The following is a 21,058-nucleotide window of genomic DNA, read 5'->3' as shown; positions in this document are numbered from 1 at the left end:
TTTACTTCCTTTATTTTAAATACAGAATTTTTATCAAGAAAGAAACAAAGTATTTTTTTCAGCTTCACGCACGCAGCAGTGTAGGCAGAGGGAACCCAGTTTTGAGACACTCCGTTGCCCACATTCTGCCGACTTCTGGAGGCATTGCGTGTCGATTGGTGAAAGTCAACGCTTTGATTTGCCTTAACACCAGATTAAAAATATTAAATTAATTTTCTTGAGTGGGAGTTGAACAGAATCCACAGGTTGTGTGTTGCATTCACTGTTGTATGCTTGCGTCCCAGCGCTACGACTGGCCTCTCTTCTAGTCATAATTTTTTTTGCAAGCGATTTTGCATTACTTACAAAAACATTTGTGTCTTTTTAGATAAAAAATGAGCTCTAAGTCTTCTTTGAAAAGTGATTACTTACTAAACCTGTTATATGAAAATAATTTAATTATTCCCCTGAATAGGTGACAAACTCAAAACCATATCAGTCAGATGCTCTTCCAATGGACAGCCATGTCAATTAATCAACAAAATTATTTTTTTTAATGTTTGGTATATTTTAGATAACACAAGTTAGATATTATCCAATATTTCTTTATCCTCCTCATTCATATAGCAATTTTCCTAAATTAAGATGTGGAACCACTCCAAAGTTCTAATTTAATTTAATATACACTAATCTATAAAATATGCACTACAAAATTATATTTTTAATTTATTTGAAGAAATATAAAAAAAAATAGAAGATATGTCTTCTTCAAAAGTAATATTTCCTTTATTGTTAATGTCAAATAGCATTTATTTTTGACTAGTCAGTCATATAATTGCACATTATTTTTAATGTGTTTCCTAATAGGTCTGGCTGGCACACCTGAATGCTGAACAAAATTATAACAAAATTTTCCCTAGCCAAAATAAGATATTCTAATATAAAAAAATCATTGCAATTTTGTAACAAGATTTATTTATAAGTTATTTTCTACATATATTTAGATTTTTTAAACATTTATTGCAACTACTTTTTCAATGCGCCAGCAGAATCTGGAGGTATGCCTAGTTCTTCATCAGACCAGGTGCTTGGATCGACATAAGGCCATTCACCCTGTGGAAAATTAAGTGTTAAGTAATAAAATAATGGACCCAAATATCTCTTTATATATTTAGAGACAATTGAATAGCTTCACACATTACTTTTCAGACATGCACACAACCTTTAAGATCTCTTTTGCACAATGGAAATTTGAAAAAGTATTATTGAATTATTTATTTCAGCTTCAAACTGTATTCTAGGAAGACAGAGAGAACTTATTTTACACATTCATTTTTTTACTTGTCTGAATTCATGTCATTAAGTGGAACAACTTAATACACACTTGAAAGAGTAAAGAAATGAAAAGTATTAGTACTCCCAAGTATCTTAAAACTTGTATCAAAAACTGACAGCCATCATGTTAGAACAGTCAGACATTGTTCTACGGAACCATAGTGGAGACATATGGACGGAATGCTATTGTAAGTGTTATATTTAGATTATAATTGAATAAAGAAGGCTCTTTAGAGATACAACAAAGTCGCTTTCCAGCATTTTTATGTTTCTTATAACTTTCAAACTGAACTTATAACTTTCAAATCACAATATAATATGATAATATCTTAAAATGAAAGAGATCATTATTTTCTTACATAAATATGTTCCGGTTCTGTGGCAATGTGATAAAGAATCCACCACCAACAAATTCCTCCAAGGGCTGTAGCTAAGTAAACTTCCCTTTTTTTTGGCATGGGTGGAGGTACCCGATATGTCCAAACTCTTCAATAAATAAATAAAAATAGGTTAGGTAATAAGTTTGTTATTGTAATTTTTATTCCATAATAAAAAGAATGACATAACAAGTGCTAAATGTGTGATATCTACCCATGGCTCCCATTTCTGTTGGTTTGCTTTACATTAGCTGTATTTTTTAAGCTTCTCAGTAAAATAGCCCTCGATAAGACCGTGCGCCCTAGCATTTTATAGTTTAATTTGTCCAACCAGTGCCTTCGATAAATTCTAACACGGGGAAATGTAAAAATCTAAAAATTTTGACAGTACAATATTGACATTTGTTTGACAATTGACATTAATAACCACTACCACAGAATACATTTACACACCCTGATCAGCGTGAAGTTATTTTTTTTAAATATAAATTACTATTATTATTTTTTCTCAAATTTAAATTAATTTTCGATAACGTTTTTTATTTTTGAAGTTAATGGCTTCTCTAAAACTCAAGATTTTAAAAATGATACCGTATACGCTTTGAAATAACTTTGGTACCTTAATTTGGATATTAAGTCTAGTCTAAATTGAGATACAATTATTTTAAATGAACAAAGTATTTTACTACTTATCAATTAAACAATAATTTACGATATTTATTTTTAAGCTTTACATATTTTTATTATCTTTTATTGAATAGGTAGTAGGTACTATATGCTGTTGTCATTTTGTTTTATGTACTTGACATATGCCAAATAAAATAGCAATATTTCTCAAACTTAACATGATATTATAATATTGGTCGTGGATGCGTAAATCGTAGTAATTACTACATAATGCTTGTGTATTATATGAAATTATAATGTTTTTATGCTATTTGAATTGGTTGATGCTGGTGTTTCATTGATTAATAAAATTCGTTGAAGATCTTTTGGTCTAAACATGAATAATCGTAAGTATAAAGCATTATGTCATGTACATATTAAATTTTATATGCCGGCTGAAGTGAAATATTATTAATTGCTTCTTAGAAACAAGAGGACCTGCAAAGCGCAAAGTGAAGCCAGCGGAACCACAGTCCTTACTAGATTTCGATCTTGGTGAGGGTGAGAGTTCTGACGATTCTGATTTTCGTATTGAAGACCACCCCGAAGAAAGTGACGACTATTCTATAAATTCTGATGATGACGATAAAAGTAAGTATTTTAGTCTATATAGTGCACTCTAATATTCTTAAATAAAACGGATTATAAAAAAACATATATAAATGTTGTAATTTTATGACTATTTAAGAGGCTGATGCAAACAGCGGGAGTTCGGACCAATCAGAAACAGAGGGAGAAGATGAATATAAAAATACTACAAATAAGCTTGGTGAAGAGATGAGTGTAACCGATCTTCTTGAAAAGGCAAAACTGCAAGAATTTAAGGTAACATGTTTATAATAAATTAATATATGAAGTATATGTGAGAATTATTGTGTAGAATTACTAAGGGTTATATATCTATATTTAAGAAAGTAGATTCTTAGATAGTGTAGACATTTCCTAGAAAATGTTGAAAAAAAAATTATGTTGCAGAATTTAAACCTGCTCTGATATCTTAGAAACTGTTCATGTGCTCTAACAATAAGCTAATCATTGCTATTAAGCTATGCTTCAATTCTAATATATTATTACAATTTATTTATGGTTGCTAACATTTTGGGATTTAGAGTGTTTTTATATTATGTTTCTCAAACATATTTTTCTTCTCAGTTCCCAGGATTAGCAAATGTAATGATTTGTGCTGGATGTCTTGGCTCAAGAAGTGATGATTTTAATGAAATTGTTGAATGTGATGGCTGTGGCGTAACAGTACATGAAGGTGACCGAAATTTATATTAATTATTTTGTTTTATTATATGAAATTCATGCCAACAGCACAGAACACATTTGCTAAAAGTAAAGAACTGATTGTAAATTCATCACAGAAAAACAAAAAAAAAAATTAATAAAAAAAAAAAAAAAAAAAAAATATGAAATAGAAGGCAGCATCTGACTGTAAATTATTAGTGTATGGTCAATCCCCACTAGGACAAATGCTCTATGAGTTTCAATTTTAGCAAAAAGCAAAGCAAATTAATCTTTGACACTAGCTTTTCATTACCTTCCCAGCTATATGCAATATAAAAGCCTCTCTTGTATATATTTCAGATAACTTGAATTTTTGTAAATAATAAATTATAAGTAAGTAAGTAATAAGTTATCTGAATATTTAACTTGAAGGTGTTCAAGGCCTACTCAGAGTATTTAATTATTTTCATTATATCTCTCTAAAAAGAATACAAATTGTATTGTAGAGTTACTATGTTTACCCTGCCTACCCTGCTACATACAGTAGACAGTTCAAAATAAATAAATAAATAAAAAAAGTAGTTGTTTTTCTCATTCTCATTTATTTGCATTGAATCGAAAATATATTTTATAGACTGATAAGTCCACCTTTGTGAATTAAATGTTTTTAAAGTTGTTTTCTTACATATACATAGTACAATAAAGAGTATTATGTTGTTTTTCAGGTTGCTATGGAGTGTCAGATGTGGCAAGTGAATCAAGTACGGTTAGCTCAGCATCAACAGAGCCATGGTTTTGTGAAGCTTGTAAAGCGGGTGTATTTGATCCTAGTTGTGAACTATGTCCTAATAAAGGTAATATTTTTGTTACTTGCATAAATTTTGGTAGAAATATTATAACATATCTTTTTGTTAAAAATTTATTAAAAATGATTGGAAAAGGATACTACTTACTATATTAAAAATATTAAAATATTATATTATATACATTATAAAATTCTAAACATTTAATATATGAAAATATGATTGTATGTTAATTTTTATAAACTTCATGTTGTGTTCTGCATATAGTAGAGTAGAGTAGGTAGAGTAGAGGGAATTCAATATTTAGGACCACTTCATTCCGCACTTTCTGCTGTATTTTCGAATCGTCGCCTTTTTACAGGCGGAACTCAATGCCGTGCTTTGCCTTGTTACCAGAGTGGCAAAATATTAATAAATTATAATTCATTTCACTGAATCGAATCCATAACTGTTGCATTTATGGTACAACTATAACCTAAATAATACAATTGTTATAAAAATATTACATTAATTATATTTACATTATATTTTCATTGCAATTTTTATTTCCATTTCTTTGCTCTGGTGTCGAGGCTAAGCGTTGAGACGTTGAGGTCCGCCACGCAATGCCTCCGCAATTCGGCGGAAAGTGCTAGCCTGCTGTGTGCGGTATACAGCGTGAAACTGATTTGATTTGATATTATATTATACATTTTTAAGAGGGACATGGTCTAACTGTAAATGCGATGCATTTTTCGCCTTTAAAAGTTACCCTCGTACATTGGCACTGTGAATCTATAGATTTCTATGTCGTTTTTATTTTCATTCAGGTGGCATATTTAAAGAAACAGAAGTTGGTGCGTGGGTTCATCTGGTGTGTGCACTTTATGTGCCTGGTGTTGCCTTTTCAGAGGTAATGTGGTCTTGTTTTATGAAAATGAAAAATATGAATGAAAAGATAGAAAGTGCAATAAAGAATATAATATTATATAGGATTTTATGTGCGTTTTAATCATATTTATAAATTGACGCATACAATAAGCGTCGCTATAGCAACGTGTACGTCATTTCATACAAAAGTGCTTATACACTGAGGTTATCCTCAAACATATTTGTTTTATATTAATTTAATTCCCTCTTTTTCTACATAAACTATAACTATGACAAATTACTTACTCTGTCCGCATAATTTAAAAAAAAAAAGACAAAGATTTCGCTTCACATATTAATATATAAATTTCCAAAAACTCCAGGTGGAACGTTTATCAGGCGTAACATTATTCGAAATGGCGTATTCTCGTTGGGGTGCACGTTCCTGTGCACTGTGCCGAGATGCAACGTTAGCCCGGACTGGTGTCTGTGTGGGATGTGATGCAGGATTGTGCAAGACATTCTTTCATGTTACTTGGTAATGTGTTGTTTCTGTTAAATAGTAACATTCATTATTTTTGGTTCTAAATAGATAGAGCTAGGGCATAAAAACAAATATGTTTTTACTCCCTGGTTCTATTTCCCTATAGACTATTCACCTATTTAATTATTAATTAAAACAATACATGTTGAAAGATGAAAGAGGCGAAACTTTCTTTGGTGTTACTTTGTAAAATATATATGTTGTTTTAACCACTTTTATTACTTTTATTTATTATTTATCTTATTACTGCATAATGCACATACTCATCCTTACCGTTAGTACTACATTTCCCTTTAATTGTATCACATCGTGTCTGTTTAATACTGTAGTAGTTGTAGTCTTGATAATAATGTTTCTTGTTTTTCAGTGGTCAGCGTGAAGGTCTGTTAGCTGAAGCACATTCCGAGGAAGCGGAACAAGCGGATCCGTTCTATGCTCATTGTAGATTACATTCTGATAAAATGTTGGTAAAGAAACGTAAACGAAACTGGTTGGCGTTGCAATTGAGGACTGATAAACGGTATGACATCTTTTTGAAAGCAAAAGTGCGGTGTTTAGTTTCGTTACTAAATCATAATAACTCTAATTTGGGCGAAAAGTGACGTATGCAGTGTCTTAACCCTTTTGCTCATGTGCAAAGCATGAAGCTGTGAAACAAATATTTCCATTGCAGATTACCATTGAAAATAAAAAAATATCTGTAAAAAAATAAAATTGCGAAAATAAATGATATTCTTCTATTTAACAGGAAATTTGAATTACAAGATAACCTGAGTACTGAGGAACAGAAACGAATTCAACGTAAACTGATCAAATATAGGAAAAAGTATTCCCTACAGAAAGAAAATAGGAACCCGCCGTGGGGTATGCAATATGTTTTCTTTTTCAGCACCTCACTTTAGGCCGCCTCCACTCTATTGTGCCGGTCACGGATCATTCTCTGTTCGATCTCAGTCTGTTAAAATATTCTTATCCAACTGGCCGCAATACCGTAGAGACCAGTCTGGTACTTTTTATTAATGTGCATATTTTATAAATTCCTTTTTTATTTTATACAATTTCTGCAAATAGCGTCGAAGTGACTATCGTGGGTTGTGGGTTCGATCTTGATGGGAACCAATTTATTATTTTCCTTTCTCTGCTCTAAAAGTCAAAGCGCAGTGTTAAGTTACGCCGCTCAACACCTAAAGACTGGAAAACTGGGCTTGGGTTGGGGAAATTCAACCAAAACCAACGGAGTCTTAACACTAACTTTGCTCTGCCATGCTTCCATTATTATACTCCAATACACATTTAGAGACATCAGAAAATCAAGAAAACATTATTTTATTGTCCTAATTAAGTATTATATATTTCTTAATTAACATGTATTTTACTGTATATTTCTGAATAAAATAATAAAAAAACTATATAGTATTCGTAATTAAAAATGTGGTCTTCTGATTTTTTTTTTAAAAAGTTATACAACTTTTAAATATGAATTATTCCTAATCATTATAATTTTAAAATCTTCATGTAGTACCCACACAGAAAATGGCGCGAATGGTGTACAGTAGTGCGTCAGCAATGAGAAAGTTCCAGAAGAAAGCTGAATGTATGGGAGTGGATACACATGCGTTGGAGTTTCAAGATGCACAGGTATTATAATGAAAATGTTGTTTTTTACTAGTTTTTCGCTGCATAGTAATAAAATGTGATAAAATGTTATAAGAAAGTATTTATGTTATTTTCTCCTCAGATGGCAGCATTAAAAGATGTGTCCCGTCGTTGGCACGTACCCCCCGCGTTTTCCGTTGAATTCGTCGGTTACTACCTCGAGAGGAACACCCGTGTTACTTCCCTAAGGAAGTCTTTGGAACGACTCACAAAGGAAAATGAGAAACTTGTTGTTGAAGATGAGAAATTGAGAATGGAGTATGATGATGTAATGGCCATTTACATATATTTTTTTGCCTTATGCATATCATATCATATGCATATCTTTAGCAGGTAGACAGAAGAATATTAGTGTCAAAAGAGAGCAAGGAAGTGATTTTTTTTCTTTTGGAGGATTCAAATACACAACCGTGGGAACTTAGTCAGACGTTGTATCGCATCTCGACGGCTTCATTTTGTTTTATTTTTTATGTGAGACACCATTATAATGAAATTGAGAATTGTCTCTTATATGCAGTAGTTGTCGGTATCTTACGTAATGTGTTTATATTTATTATTTAACTTTCGCTACCAGTAATGAGGGGAGAAGCGTGAAATAAAAACTTCTCTATTGTCTATCTTTTTCGTGATAGAAAGAAACCTGGTTAAGTGGGACCTGGATATTTGAAAATTGCCTATCATTGATAAATTCCAATGAGGTCCCGACACTACCTCTAGGTACTTTATACTTTTGGTACTTTTCGAACCTGCTTAAATGAGATTTGATATCTCTTGATTTGATATCGGATTTTTTCTATGTTTATCTGTATTATTCGGATTAGGTAGCTTAATTATCTGTATTTAATTGAAATATGTAAATAAAAAAATAAAAGATCGATTTATGGACATTTTCTTTACATTTAATATAAATTAATGTTATATTGTAAACGTTTATTTTCTTGTTTTTAAGGCATCTAAAGAAAACACCGAAACTCTAGCAGAACTGACTTCCACTAAAGAGGGATTACAAAAGATATACGATGCTATAATAGCTTTGTCGCCTAAAAAAGCTGTACCCGCCATTATGGAGGAGAAGCCTTTAGTACCGCCGGAAGTACCGCGTTCAACTCCGAAAGTCACACCCCAACAGTTGCACAAACGGTATGGAATTGATATATATTATATTACTGTTATATGCAAATATATAGATGGTTTTATATGTGTATTTATGTAATATAATATATATTCTGTATGATTTATTTATTAAGGCCGTGGCTGGGTCTCAGTTGCACAGGGTCTAACTGTAAAAACGATGGTTGTGGGTTCGATTTTCGCTGGGGCGAATGAATTAGGTTAATTTCCTCGCTCTGGTTACAAAATGCGGTGTTGGGTTCTGCCACTCGATATAAATATCGAAAATTAGGTTACCTCTGCTTTATTATTAAAATAGATTCTATCTAATCTATTCATTCTATTTTCATAATAAAATATTATTATGAAAATAGAATGTAAAGAGAATTTAAGATTGGTATAATAATATTTACATTAAAATATATGAAGCTGTTAGTGTAAATATGACACAATTTTTTTATGTTGTTAATTAAGTAATTCTCATTAAAAAAATTTTATGTTTTTTGTATCATGTCCAAATTGTGGTTTCACTGTCTTGCACTAATAATTTCATATAAATATACATATATAATATGGATGGTTAGAAGGAAGATTGTCTTTTAAATAAGAAAGATCACCGAATGATAAAATTATAACAGTTCATGAGGTTTAAGCTACGTTTAGCACATTTATGAATGAACATAAAAAGTAGAGCCAAAAAAATATTTAAATATAAAGTTTATTATTACAGATAATTAAAAAAAATGTAACAAAAAATATTGTTCTGGTATATTTTCATTTTTGTCTTATATTAAATAGTCCACAATAATAATATAAAGAATTAAATATGTGGAACTGCTATCAGTACAAGAAGGGTAGGCAAAATGTCAAAAAGCATTATAGACATTTGTAAGCCTTTGTGACGTAATGTGGCAGCATCTAAATGTAAACGTGATGGTTGTCAGTTCGATTTTCATATAGAGAAATAAATTATTTATACCAATCATTTTGATTTCTCTCTGCCTACCTTACCGGTTTAAGCTTCAAAAACAAGACAATCTTTCTTTTTTATGCACTAATAGCCGTCCATAATATAAAAACATACAAAACACACACACAATAGTATAGTGTGGGCGTCAGGTCCGTGCCCACAGCGGCTGCACTTAAGATGGGCGTTGGTTTTCCTCTTAGCGACAACCCGGACGCACGCCATGGGAAAGTCTTGTCTACTTCGTTGGAAGGTGGGTTTTTTAGGTTATTATTACTTTATTATAGTACGGTCGATGAGTTGTGGCCGCCCTTAAGTTAGTCGTAGATGGTTGTGCAGATTTGATTTTTCTTTTTTTTTTCTTTTGATAATTTTTTTAAGTGTGCAATGTGTAAAAATTCAGAAATCCTAACTTCTGGGCGGCCACAACTCGTTGAACGTACTCTACTGTATAAATATACTAAAGGTTAGGCCTTTTTTGAGAAGTAAGTCCAATAATGTTACAGAAATTTCATTTCAAGTTTAAAATGAAATTATTATTAATAAATATTAGTTTAAGTTTTTAATTAATTTTGCATTCTGTATAATTTGCGCGATCATATGTTATTTAACAGAATAAAAATATTGAGTTTAGCGTGTTTGTTGTTTAGCATTTCCGAATATAATGAAAATTTAATTAACTTCAATGTTTGCCTAAATTAAAATACCTGAATTACTGACATCCGATTGATTGACTGATTGACTAGTTGTCTGATTGACTGGTTGAATGATAGACTGACTGGCTCTTCGTGTTTGGTATACGCGTATTATGAAGATTGTTCATAATACACAATAAGCTCTGCCTCTCTTCCTATAATATATATAAACTGGTTTAGCCCGGGGTGGTGGGTGCCTTATCCCCATATATCTCAAGTGTGTCCCCGCAGCGAGCTCACTGGCGGGGTGCGGCGCGCTGGCGGCGCGCGAATGCGCGGTGTGCGGGCGGCGCAGCGAGCGGCACCTCATGGCGGCGTGCGACACGTGCCGCCACCACTACCACCTGCACTGCCTGCGCCCGCCGCTGCAGCGACCGCCCAAGAAGAGCAAGTCTTATGGCTGGTGAGTTAACTAGACTTGGGAATAGGGTGGGTAAGACAGAACGTGGCGTTGAGTTACGCCGCTCGGCACGCAATCTCTCAAAAATTGAGCAGAAAGTGAGAAATAAATTGTCTTAACGCTAGATTCCATCTGTTTACCTTGCTATGTGTAAGATATAGCATAAAACTAAATAAAGTGATTTAAATACTAGATTCAGCGTGTATCGCATTAGATAGCCGTTGTTGTGTAACATCTTATGCCTTTTAACAATTTTAAACTAACAAAGCTTTTTTAAGGTTGATTTATTTTGTTAAATATATGTTAAATGTTTAAATATTTCATTTAAGTTTTGTGAGTACTTCTTTAATATTATTATATATATCTAGGCAATGCTCCGAATGCGACAAGACATCGGATTCCGAACCAGAAGTATTAGAAAAGAAAGTGCCGCGACGATCGCGAATACGATACAGCAAAGATGGCGCTATTATATCCGAGCCGCAAAGTCCCGGTTCAGTTCCAAATTCTCCACCACCTAAACCTAAACCAGAAAAACCACATAAATTAGAAAAACCAAAATTAAATATGTCGTCAGAAAACATATCGCCCATCAAAGTAACAATAAAACCCTTTGAGTTTAGCAGTGAAAACGAAAGTTCTGAACTTAAAACCGTTCTCAGGAAAGACAAAAAAGCTAAATCCAAGAAAGATTATTCTTCAACGTCAGGTGGTGAAAGTGAGATGTCCGCAAAGAAGATTCACAAGCGGTCCTTCACATCGCCAATATTAACAAATACGCCTCTAATGTCGATAACGCCTATAGTAGCTGACAGTCCGAACGAGTCAAACAATGAACAGTCCAACGATTCAACAAGCAACGTTCAAGGCAAGGATTCGAGTTTTTACTCGCAAAATCTTTCATTCTCAGCTTTACTAAACGATTCAAAGGAAAGAGATAGTAAGACTATAGAGAGTTCAATAGAAAGCACTTTAGCTAATCTCTCATCGGATATAGCGATGTACAAAGCAAATAGGAAGAGACGTAAGGAGAAACACAGGTCGAGATATTCGCCGGACTTGATGCGGTCGCCTTCGAAGTCTCACAAACACAAACGAAAGAAGAAAACCCAGGATATGGAAAATCCTGAAATGCCTCACCCTAGGATTACTATTAAGGTATGTATTGCTTTTTTTCCCAAATTTTGTGAATATGTTTGTTATCTAAATATGCGGGCTCGATATCTATTCGAGGAAATTAATTATTTTCAGTCTTACATATAGTAAGAAGAACAGCGTTAAGTTCTGCGTCTTTACAGGCAACTGGCAATATCTTGGAAATTGGGTTGAGCGTGGGATATAGAGTGTTTTACACTAGGTTCCCTGTCTACTCTACTATATACGAGATATAGCTTAAAAAATCCATATTGCTGTTTTAATTTAATAATTCGTATATGTAAATTTGTAAAATATGTGATACTAGGGGGTTCTCACAAATATGACCAGTTCTAATAATAACGTGGGGAAGGAAACAAAAAATCATCGTGAAATCGTGTGATATTATTTATGGATGGATAATGTACTAAAAAGCTGTTCCATTTTAGATTAAACCGATACCAAAACCTGATGGCTCGTTGGACCCCCAAATGTTCTATGTTCCATCGGAAAGCAATGACGCACCACCACCGGTTGTTATTAAGAAAATTGCAAAGGTAAGTTCTAAGTAAACAAAATAAATAACTAATTTTTTTCATCAATTTTTCATATTAATACATTAAGCAAAAATATAATAGCTCAAATTTAGTAGACTAAGGGTACACTGTTACAAATGAAATATCAAAATTCACCCTGTGTGCTAAACTAGTTATGTAGGACCGAACGTCAAAATGTTCGGAGTTTGGGACTTCCTTTCGTCAAAAAAAAAAGGAAAGTTATATCAAAACAAACAAATCAAAAAATATACAAATACTTTCATCATCATTCCTGAGATATAGTGATTCTTAAAATGTATGGAGTTACATCTCGACATAGTATAAAAAGAAATTTCATAATAATAATAATATGTACACATATTTTTTTTCTTAGCCTATGGAACCAGAGGCACCTAATTCTCCTACACCAATGGAACCTGAACCTGATCCTCTAGCCGTGGCCGCTGTAAGTATTAAAAAAATAATATAATAATTAAACTTTACAAGTCTTTTAAACCCAAGCATATGTATACCTAATACATTTTTTTTCACATAGTTTAAATAGATAATTCGATCAACTTGAAGTCTTGAATATACCAAATGTTTAATAATAGGCGCCATAACTCTGATGTAAATGAGAATCGAACTAGGAATCTCTACATATACTACAATATATTATGTATATCATATTAGTATAACTTTGTAAAAATCTTTAGCTCACCCTGATAATAAAACAAAATGCGCTGTTAAGTTCCACCAATCAACATGGTCCGTTAGTGGTAACACCCTCCCTTCACTATTCTGCTAAATGCAGGATACACCGTGAAGCTACACTACATAATAGGATATTGAGAAGGAAACCGAGGGTTCTATATCAATATATTATGTACATATATATATATCATATTAATATAACTTTTTACTATACGTAATTCAGGAGGTGTAAATATTTTCACAGTAAAAGTAAAGCTTTTGAAAGGGTGCGACGTTTTGACATGTTTGTTGTGTACTTTGTGTGGGGCTCACGTTTATGTTATTTTTAGATTTTATGTGTAATTTATAAGTTGATTATTTGTTAGTTGTATTAGGTATGTATATATTTATATGCACATATATTTAAAATTGGTCCATTAATAATTTTATAAAAAAAAACAATAAAAAATCAATAAATAGTATATGCTAGTTATCTTTACTTACAAGCCGCCTAATAACCAAGAGGATAAACCACCGGAACCACCAGCTATTTCTAAACCAAAGGTAAGTCTGACCGTAAACGTGACGGTTGTGGGTTTCGAACCACTCGAGGTAATGAATTACTCGTATTTTCATATCTTCGTTTTGGTAAGATAAAGTGTAGCTTTATGTATCTCCAATTTGGGCAGTAAGTTAGGAACAGAGTTACACAAGGTCATCTACTAGTACTTTCTGGTGAAAAGCAATACAATAATGGTACAGTACGGTCAACAAGTTGTGGCCACCCTGAAGTTAGGTTTTCTGAACTTTTACGCATTGTGTTATTTGGAAACAAAATAATTAAATCTAAGAAAGATACTAATAAACGTTCAGTAACTTTAGAACCATTTCATTACAGTCCAATGCAGTTTTCCTATGGTTATCTTGCAAATAGTAAGATTTTTTTATATAGATTTAGTTGATGCTAATAAAAGCGTGATTAAAATACAAAATATATATTAAAGATAAAATATCTATAAATATGTAAATATTTACATAAATCTACATTCAATCACGAAGCAAAATAAAACTTAAAGACGTCAAGGAAATATTTAGTGACGCGCTTGTTCTCCACACATTAGGGTGTTCACTCAAAGGACTCATATCCTTTGTTATTCCATCACGTATTGTCGTTGTGTCACAAAAGCTTACTTACTGGTGTCTTTATGTTACATTTGTCTGATCTTTCATACAAATATGGCTTATTGTTACATATATTTTTTTTCTCCATATAATAACTAGTGATGTGAACCCCTTTTTCGAGATTTTGTATTCAGTAATTTTTGCTGGAACATCCTTTTGTCATTCGGTTCATTGTGTGCTACATAGGAAATTATGTATAGGCTGATATATAGAAAATATTCTGTACTTTTTTTCTTAGTATAGTCGTTATATAGCTTAAATTTTACTTACAAGAATGCTATTTATTTCCACGCATAGAATTGAACACTTAGTTCTCAAATTTCCGGACTAACGCGTGTAGAGTAGCGAAACCCAACGGTGGTATTTGTCTAATAAGGTATTAAAGGAAAGGAAGGGATTAAGGAAATGAAAATAGTTTTAGTATAGGTAAATATACAAAATAATGTTTATATTACAAATTTAGTTTTTCTCTAAACTTAGCTAGAACTTACATTTTCCAGTTGACTTGACATACGATTCTTTTTCAAATTAATTATTCGGAATTTAAATTTAAACCGGATCCGGACAGAAAGTGGATATTACGTTATTTTATTTTTTCTCTCACCGCGTTAAATGCTAAAGACGTGTGGATCTTTTCAATAGACAGTATCGAAATTAGCTATAAGTTAATAAGTTAGTTAAAATTTGGCCATCATAATGGCCCTTAAATAATTTTTTTCTTTTTTTAAATATTATTCACGAAAAAGAATTTCCACATTTACAATAAATAATAATATAATACATAAAACAAATGAGAAACAGCGCAAAAGGAAATGAAATAGTTAGTCGTATACTACAGGGAATACTGTTTTATAGCAATGCCGTCTTCTTTTCTATAGACAAATAAAGAAAATCGATGTTTCAACAATCGATCGTTATTGTAATAAGTATGTCTATCGTTGAATAGCAACTACGTGGTGGTCCAGAATTTTCTATTTCAAAGACTTAATATTTCTTTGTGGGAATATTATGAAAAGGAACATATTTATCGCTATGTGTATGAATGAGCTTATACACAAATATGACATAACCATTGGACTTATTTAGTTATTTTTAAGAATTGATTTTCGAGACGAACTGACGGATATTCTAATAATAATATATATATATATTGAGGATCTCTCCTTTTTTACTTTTTACCTGTTCATCCAAAAAGAAGGATGTCGTTTCATATTATGCAGGAATCGATTCGAATTCTATAAAACGAAAAAATGTTTAAGTCAGTGCTGTCAAGACTACTGTATGGTTTAGCGTTAAATAGCTGTAGTTACTCAATTTAGCTAAAATCAAACAGTATGATATGTACCTCTAGGAAATATGGATATATATATAGGTAGGTGTATTTGTTTTATTTGATATAGACCGTAGGTGTTGTATGTATGGAGACCAGATAAAATTAATTATAAAAAGATTGATATTTTAATTTTATCAATAGAAATTATGTAAACTTAAAATATATTACAACACAACACTACAATTAAAAACTCAATTTTTGCTTCTTCTAAATGATGGTAATTCGAGCATTTCGAGAAAATCGGAATATGTTTAAAAACGTACGAATAAATTTCGCAATATCTATAAATAAATAAAGTTACTTCTAGTAAGCAAACTTTAAAAATATAAGTAAGTAGTGTATTTTTCAAAATTGGCACTAAGGGATGAATTATGAAGTTTGCTGACCAAAGTGATTTAAATGAATTTATGGATTCGCGAGCACACTCCGCAATTCCGTTCGAGATACGTTTTTGATAAATGAGTCTTTGAAAATACTATAAAAAAGGTACAGTCGAGTTGAGGCCAGTTGTGACGCAGGGGCACGAGCGTGCGACTGTGAACACGACAGGTTGTGGGCTCGATTCCCACTCGAAGAAGTGAAATATTTAATTTAAGCTAAAACTGTACTTTCCTTTTGTTTGTAATAACATATTTATTATATATTTTTAATATATTTTTTGTAATAACATATTTAGTATGTGTACGTCTCTATTTATAGATGTAGAACTAGTTTTGGTTTAAATTTTATTATAGAAATTTAAATATGATATTGTATGTTCTATAATAATTATGGCGTAAGATTAAGTGCTTAACTTTTCTATTTGCGTGGCTTTCTAGCTTTCAGAAATACAAATGATGTTAGAAAGTAATTTATACTCTCTCGACACTCATTGTAGTTACCTAATAATGATGGAATAGTTTTCGCCGATAAGGAGTTAGTGATGTTAAAAGTTTTCAATGTCTTTTTTCACTATATTTCGTAAACTGAAAAAGTAGTCTATAAAGTATAAAAAGACATTGTTTTTTACATGTTTTGTTTTCGTTTCAATGTAATATATAATGTGTAATTTATATAGAGGCCTCTATAGTTAAAATATAGTTTATATATGTAATGTATATGTTACGCCAGTCGTGGCGCAGGGGCAATTAGTGTGGTAGCGACAGGTTGTGGGTTGGATTTCCACTCGAAGAAATGAAATATTCTTCGCTCTGGTAATGAGGTAAAGCGCGAACATAAGTTCTGCCACTCAACACGCAATACCTTCAGAATTCGGTGGAAATTCGGAAGTGTCTTAACACTAGGTTCCATCTGCCTACCCTGCTGTGTGTGGGATACAATAAATAAATCTTCTTCCTGGCATTAATCCCGGCTATTGCCAGGGTCTGCCCTCCTACTCAACCTACTCCACTTTGCACGATCTTTTGCGTCCTCGGTGGTTAGACCATTGGCTCTCATGTCCTGCATCACGACATCCAACCAGCGCTTCCTTGGGCGTCCGGGAGGTCGCACCCCAGGAACTGGTATAGCAAGGCACGTGCGTCCGACATAGTTCTTAGGCCGGCGCGTAACGTGGCCAAACCATCTCAAGCGACGCTCTTGGAGCTTATCCGCTACGTCACGGACCCCTAGACTACCTCGAATGAATGTGTTGCGAATGTAATACAATAAATAAATAAAAAAAAATATAATTTGTTTAAATCAGCGTTCGCGCGAAAGTCGCGTTCGTCGCAGCGCGGGCGGGACCGACACCGCGGCCAGCACTAGTGCCGTGACGCCGCTCACTCAGTGCGACGTTTGTAACCAGGCGGGCGATACTACGAATCTAGTACGGTAAGTTTGTTTTCTTATTTATTTGGTCAATTTGGTTCTCAGTATTCTCTGTTTTACAGGGGAAAACGTGGAGATGTATGGCAATGTTTTTTTATTAATTTGACTAACGAAGAGTTCAGAATCTGGTTTTAATTGCAAAATAACTGTATATGTAACATATAAGTGTATTATAGATGTTTTCTTGTCTAAGAAATCATCATCGTCATTTGAGTTTTGTTTGTAAACGAAAATAAAATGTTATACTTTTTGAGTAAGGCCGGCCGGCGGTAAGGCTCGAGGCCCTAAGGCAAAAGGTTGTTGATATTGTAGCGTTTAGTTATTTTTGGTTAATGTCGTTATTAAGGTTATAAAGATTTATATCCTTATATATGGATATTTTTCATAATAATTAATGAACACCGACAAATTAAGTTTAACACACAACCACTAAACATTTATGGGTAAAATGATGCCTGAAATGTCACTGCTGAACACTAAAGTTAGAATTTCGTCTAATTAGATAGATTTATGTTACGTTCGTTTTAGCCTCGGGTGAGTTGGAATTTGATTCTATAAATTTCAGCTTCATTTACCCATTTGCTATGTACTGACTGATTATAAAGTATGTACTAATATACTAGAGTATGTATGTTGAGGCCAGTCGTGGCGCAGGATACAAGCGTGTGATTATAAACGCGACAGGCAGTCGGTTCGATTCCCACTTGAGGAAATTAAATATTTAATATTTTCATTACTTCGCTTTGTTGTTGAGGCAAAGCTCGACGTAGAGTTCCACACAATGCCTCCAGAATTCGGCATAAAGTGGAGAACGTAGTATCTTAACACTAGGTTCCCTTTGCCTACCCTGCTATGTACAGGATAAAGTTTGAAGCTGAAAGAAAAGGAAAACACGTAATATACTCTACTAAATTTAATTGATATACTCTGGTTAATGTACGGTTTTAAATAAGAATAATGTAGTTGAATTTGAAACAATTCGCCAACATTCGAATTAGCCCCAGGAGTTCAGAACTACAATACAATTTAAAGTTGCAACAATGTATCCAACTTTGCAACGTTGTATTGAGTTAAACGACAAGTTAAAAGGGGAACGACGAGAATTCTTCAGTTTTCCACCTTCTCTAAAATTGTATACTAATATTGGAGTTTTTCCTTTATTTACATTAAATTTACGTTGAGGCCAGCCGTGGCGCAGGGGCACAAAGTGTGACTGTAGACGAGACTGTTTGACTTGAGGAAATTAAATATTTATTTAAATGTATTATATTCGTTATTCGCTCTGGTGTAGAAGCAAAGAGCGGTTTTTTATTTTTTTGAATTTTACATTAATGTTCAATATATTTTATTTTAAAAATATCCTGCATTTTTTGTTTATCACTTAAAAGGATATTAAAAATGTCTCATGTAATACACTTAATTACAGTTTTTTATGTGTATACAAAGAAATATTGGCTATTACTACAAGAATCTCCATTATCTTCTAATTTAACATGTGTAAACATAGATATACCTTAACGATCCATGTATAAAATATTTTATAACCTCTAATTATTATTATTATAATACTAAAGAAAATTTGGAAATGCCATTTGGAATATTCTGAAACATTTTTTTTTGATTCGTAGATGCGATGAATGCAACAAACGCTACCATTTTACATGCTTGGAGCCGCCTCTGAATAAAAATCCGAAAAAACGCGGCTACTCGTGGCACTGTGCCGACTGCGACCCCACGGTTAGTACCGAATACTTATTTTCTTTATTTTTGTGTTTTCATATATTTATGTATACAGTATAAACTCTATTTGAATATTTAACGTCACTTGATTTAACGATGGATTCGCTAAAGCGTCGAAACTTTCGTATTTACATTTAAACAAGTGGTAAGTCTGTTCTAGACTTGAAGTGCAATGACTTAACGTCTGTCTGTTAAGGATAGTTGTAGGTTTGATACACAGTTCAGGGGAATCATTACACACAGTTACAGTTTTTTTATCTACTGCTGCTGGTATATGATTTAATATTTGTTATATTTTCTGTTATTATTATTTGTCTTAGGGCTATGGGCGATAACGCTTAAAAATATTATTAATTTCAACTACACAAAGTAATCCAATAAATAACCTCAAAGGAAAATAGTTAAGTTTAAAACGAGTTAAAAATATTATTTATTATCTGTGAAAATCCACGCTGCCGTTATAAAGTATGTTATGAAAGTGATAAATGAAGCTCCAAGTACATAGTTTTGGGTGAGACGTGAGCTCGCAAACTAAATAATACTTTACCACGTACACGGTTTAATAATGATTATTTTATATACATAACGTGGCGGCCATTTTGGTTTTGTTTTTTTTAATTGTATTGGTGGTTAAGTATTTATGGTAATTTTTTTTGCAATTTCTCTGAGAGTCTGTTTAGGATTGATTATTTTGAAGCTTTTTCAATACAACAAAATTACACACATATATAAACTAAAATAGAAATAGAATGTATATATATATAAGGCGGCTTTATCGCTCACTTACAACGATCCCTTCCCGGCAACCTTTGGTTAAAAATGATAGTGAAGCATTAAATTATAGGGGATTATTTAATAAATATAATACAAATATATAAAAGAGTTATTAAAATTTGTTGTCAATATAATATATTACTTTCTTTTCAGGATTTGGAAGAAAATAATTAAAGACCCACACCTAAGTTCATTGTGGCATTTATTAGTGATAAGATAAGAAATATTTGTGTTGGATCTGCTTTGTTGTTTAACAGTACTTAGGTACAGACAACAGTATCGTTTATAAAAGTATTGATAACGTGTATAAATCCCAAGACAGCATTATTGTGCTTCTGTATCGGTGATACAATAAATATTATGTAGTATTAAAGTATTTTTATTTTATTTCACAACCCTTTTTGGTTTATAAAAAAATGGGGCTGGTCGTAGCGTAGATGACAAGCGTGTGACTGCTGAGAATGACTGAGGTCAAGCTGCTGCTACTCGAGGATCTTTAAGTATATAATATTTTCATTCTTTCGTTCTGATTTCGAAGCAAAGTGCTGCGTTGAATTCCGCTCCCTCTGCATACGATCTGTTGTTATATGTGAAATACTGTGTGTAGATAAAAAAATTGTAGCACGCAATTTAGCATTTGGTTTTAGTACAATGTATCATATTCCGGAATTGCTTGTTTAATTTAAATATTTTTATTTATTTATTTTTGTTTTAAAATTAACTTTGTCATGGCTAAAGTGTGACCCCACATCTAAAAAAAGATACTCTTCCTTCCTATCCTACTTTTCTACCTTCCCTTCATTACCTTTCTCAGCTAAGTTAAGGACATATTACACCACGTAAGTAAACAATTTGTATGTAAGTATATGAGGAAACTTAGGACTAAATTGCCTTTAAGTTTTAATATTTTCTAATATCGTTGTTGGTTAGTACTAATATTAAAAGTTCAGTGTTTCAGTTTTACAATAAACATTTACTATGTGCGGGATACAGCGCGAAGCTAAAAAATGGATATGTACTGAGTTTAACATTTAGTAAGGACTAAAAAGCTAGACCAAAAATTTCAATCTTTAAGTTTATGCTCTTTCTCGAATTGCATATAACGAATTAATCTAGCCACTCTTGTTCTCTCCTGAGCGAAGAAGCTAAAATTATTTAAATATTATCATTTTAAATAAAGTTAAATCCCATCAAAAACATAAATGTAAAATGAAAGCCAAGTTCTGTAATAAAACGTATGCTTTCA

At 32.4% G+C, this 21,058-nt stretch overlaps 2 protein-coding genes across 5 annotated transcripts; one reads left to right on the top strand and one right to left on the bottom strand.

The window, feature by feature from the left end:
* Positions 1-935: 935 nt before the first annotated feature.
* On the bottom strand, positions 936-2,102 carry LOC146538126 (NADH dehydrogenase [ubiquinone] 1 beta subcomplex subunit 2, mitochondrial-like). The gene is made up of 3 exons (XM_085187382.1): positions 1,906-2,102; positions 1,674-1,800; positions 936-1,092 (listed from the first exon to the last, which is right to left on the bottom strand). The coding sequence occupies exons 1-3, from the start codon at positions 1,998-2,000 to the stop codon at positions 1,006-1,008; spliced, it is 309 nt and encodes a 102-aa protein (XP_085043508.1). The 5' UTR covers positions 2,001-2,102; the 3' UTR covers positions 936-1,005.
* Positions 2,103-2,487: 385 nt separating this feature from the next.
* LOC146538125 (PHD finger protein 14) lies at positions 2,488-20,185 on the top strand. Of its 4 annotated transcripts, none has more exons than XM_085186601.1 (21): positions 2,488-2,704; positions 2,784-2,948; positions 3,046-3,182; positions 3,510-3,618; positions 4,313-4,441; positions 5,200-5,282; positions 5,623-5,777; positions 6,151-6,303; positions 6,532-6,647; positions 7,303-7,421; positions 7,522-7,707; positions 8,389-8,579; positions 9,720-9,769; positions 10,443-10,614; positions 10,980-11,769; positions 12,195-12,302; positions 12,676-12,747; positions 13,482-13,538; positions 17,174-17,301; positions 18,927-19,035; positions 19,966-20,185. In XM_085186601.1, exons 1-21 carry the CDS (start codon positions 2,695-2,697, stop codon positions 19,984-19,986), a joined length of 3,060 nt encoding a protein of 1,019 aa, XP_085042727.1. In that variant the 5' UTR covers positions 2,488-2,694; the 3' UTR covers positions 19,987-20,185. The 4 variants fall into 4 exon arrangements, with proteins under 4 accessions (XP_085042727.1, XP_085042725.1, XP_085042724.1 ...); XM_085186599.1 differs by having other exon boundaries at positions 9,669-9,769; XM_085186598.1 differs by having other exon boundaries at positions 9,657-9,769.
* The last annotated feature ends 873 nt before the right edge of the window (positions 20,186-21,058 follow it).

The sequence above is a fragment of the Heliconius melpomene genome, chromosome 6 (genome assembly GCF_056956725.1).
Source record: "Heliconius melpomene rosina isolate 202511_hmr_F chromosome 6, ASM5695672v1, whole genome shotgun sequence".
NCBI classification, from domain to species: Eukaryota; Metazoa; Arthropoda; class Insecta; order Lepidoptera; family Nymphalidae; genus Heliconius; species Heliconius melpomene.
This window is presented reverse-complemented; position numbering and strand designations above follow the sequence as displayed.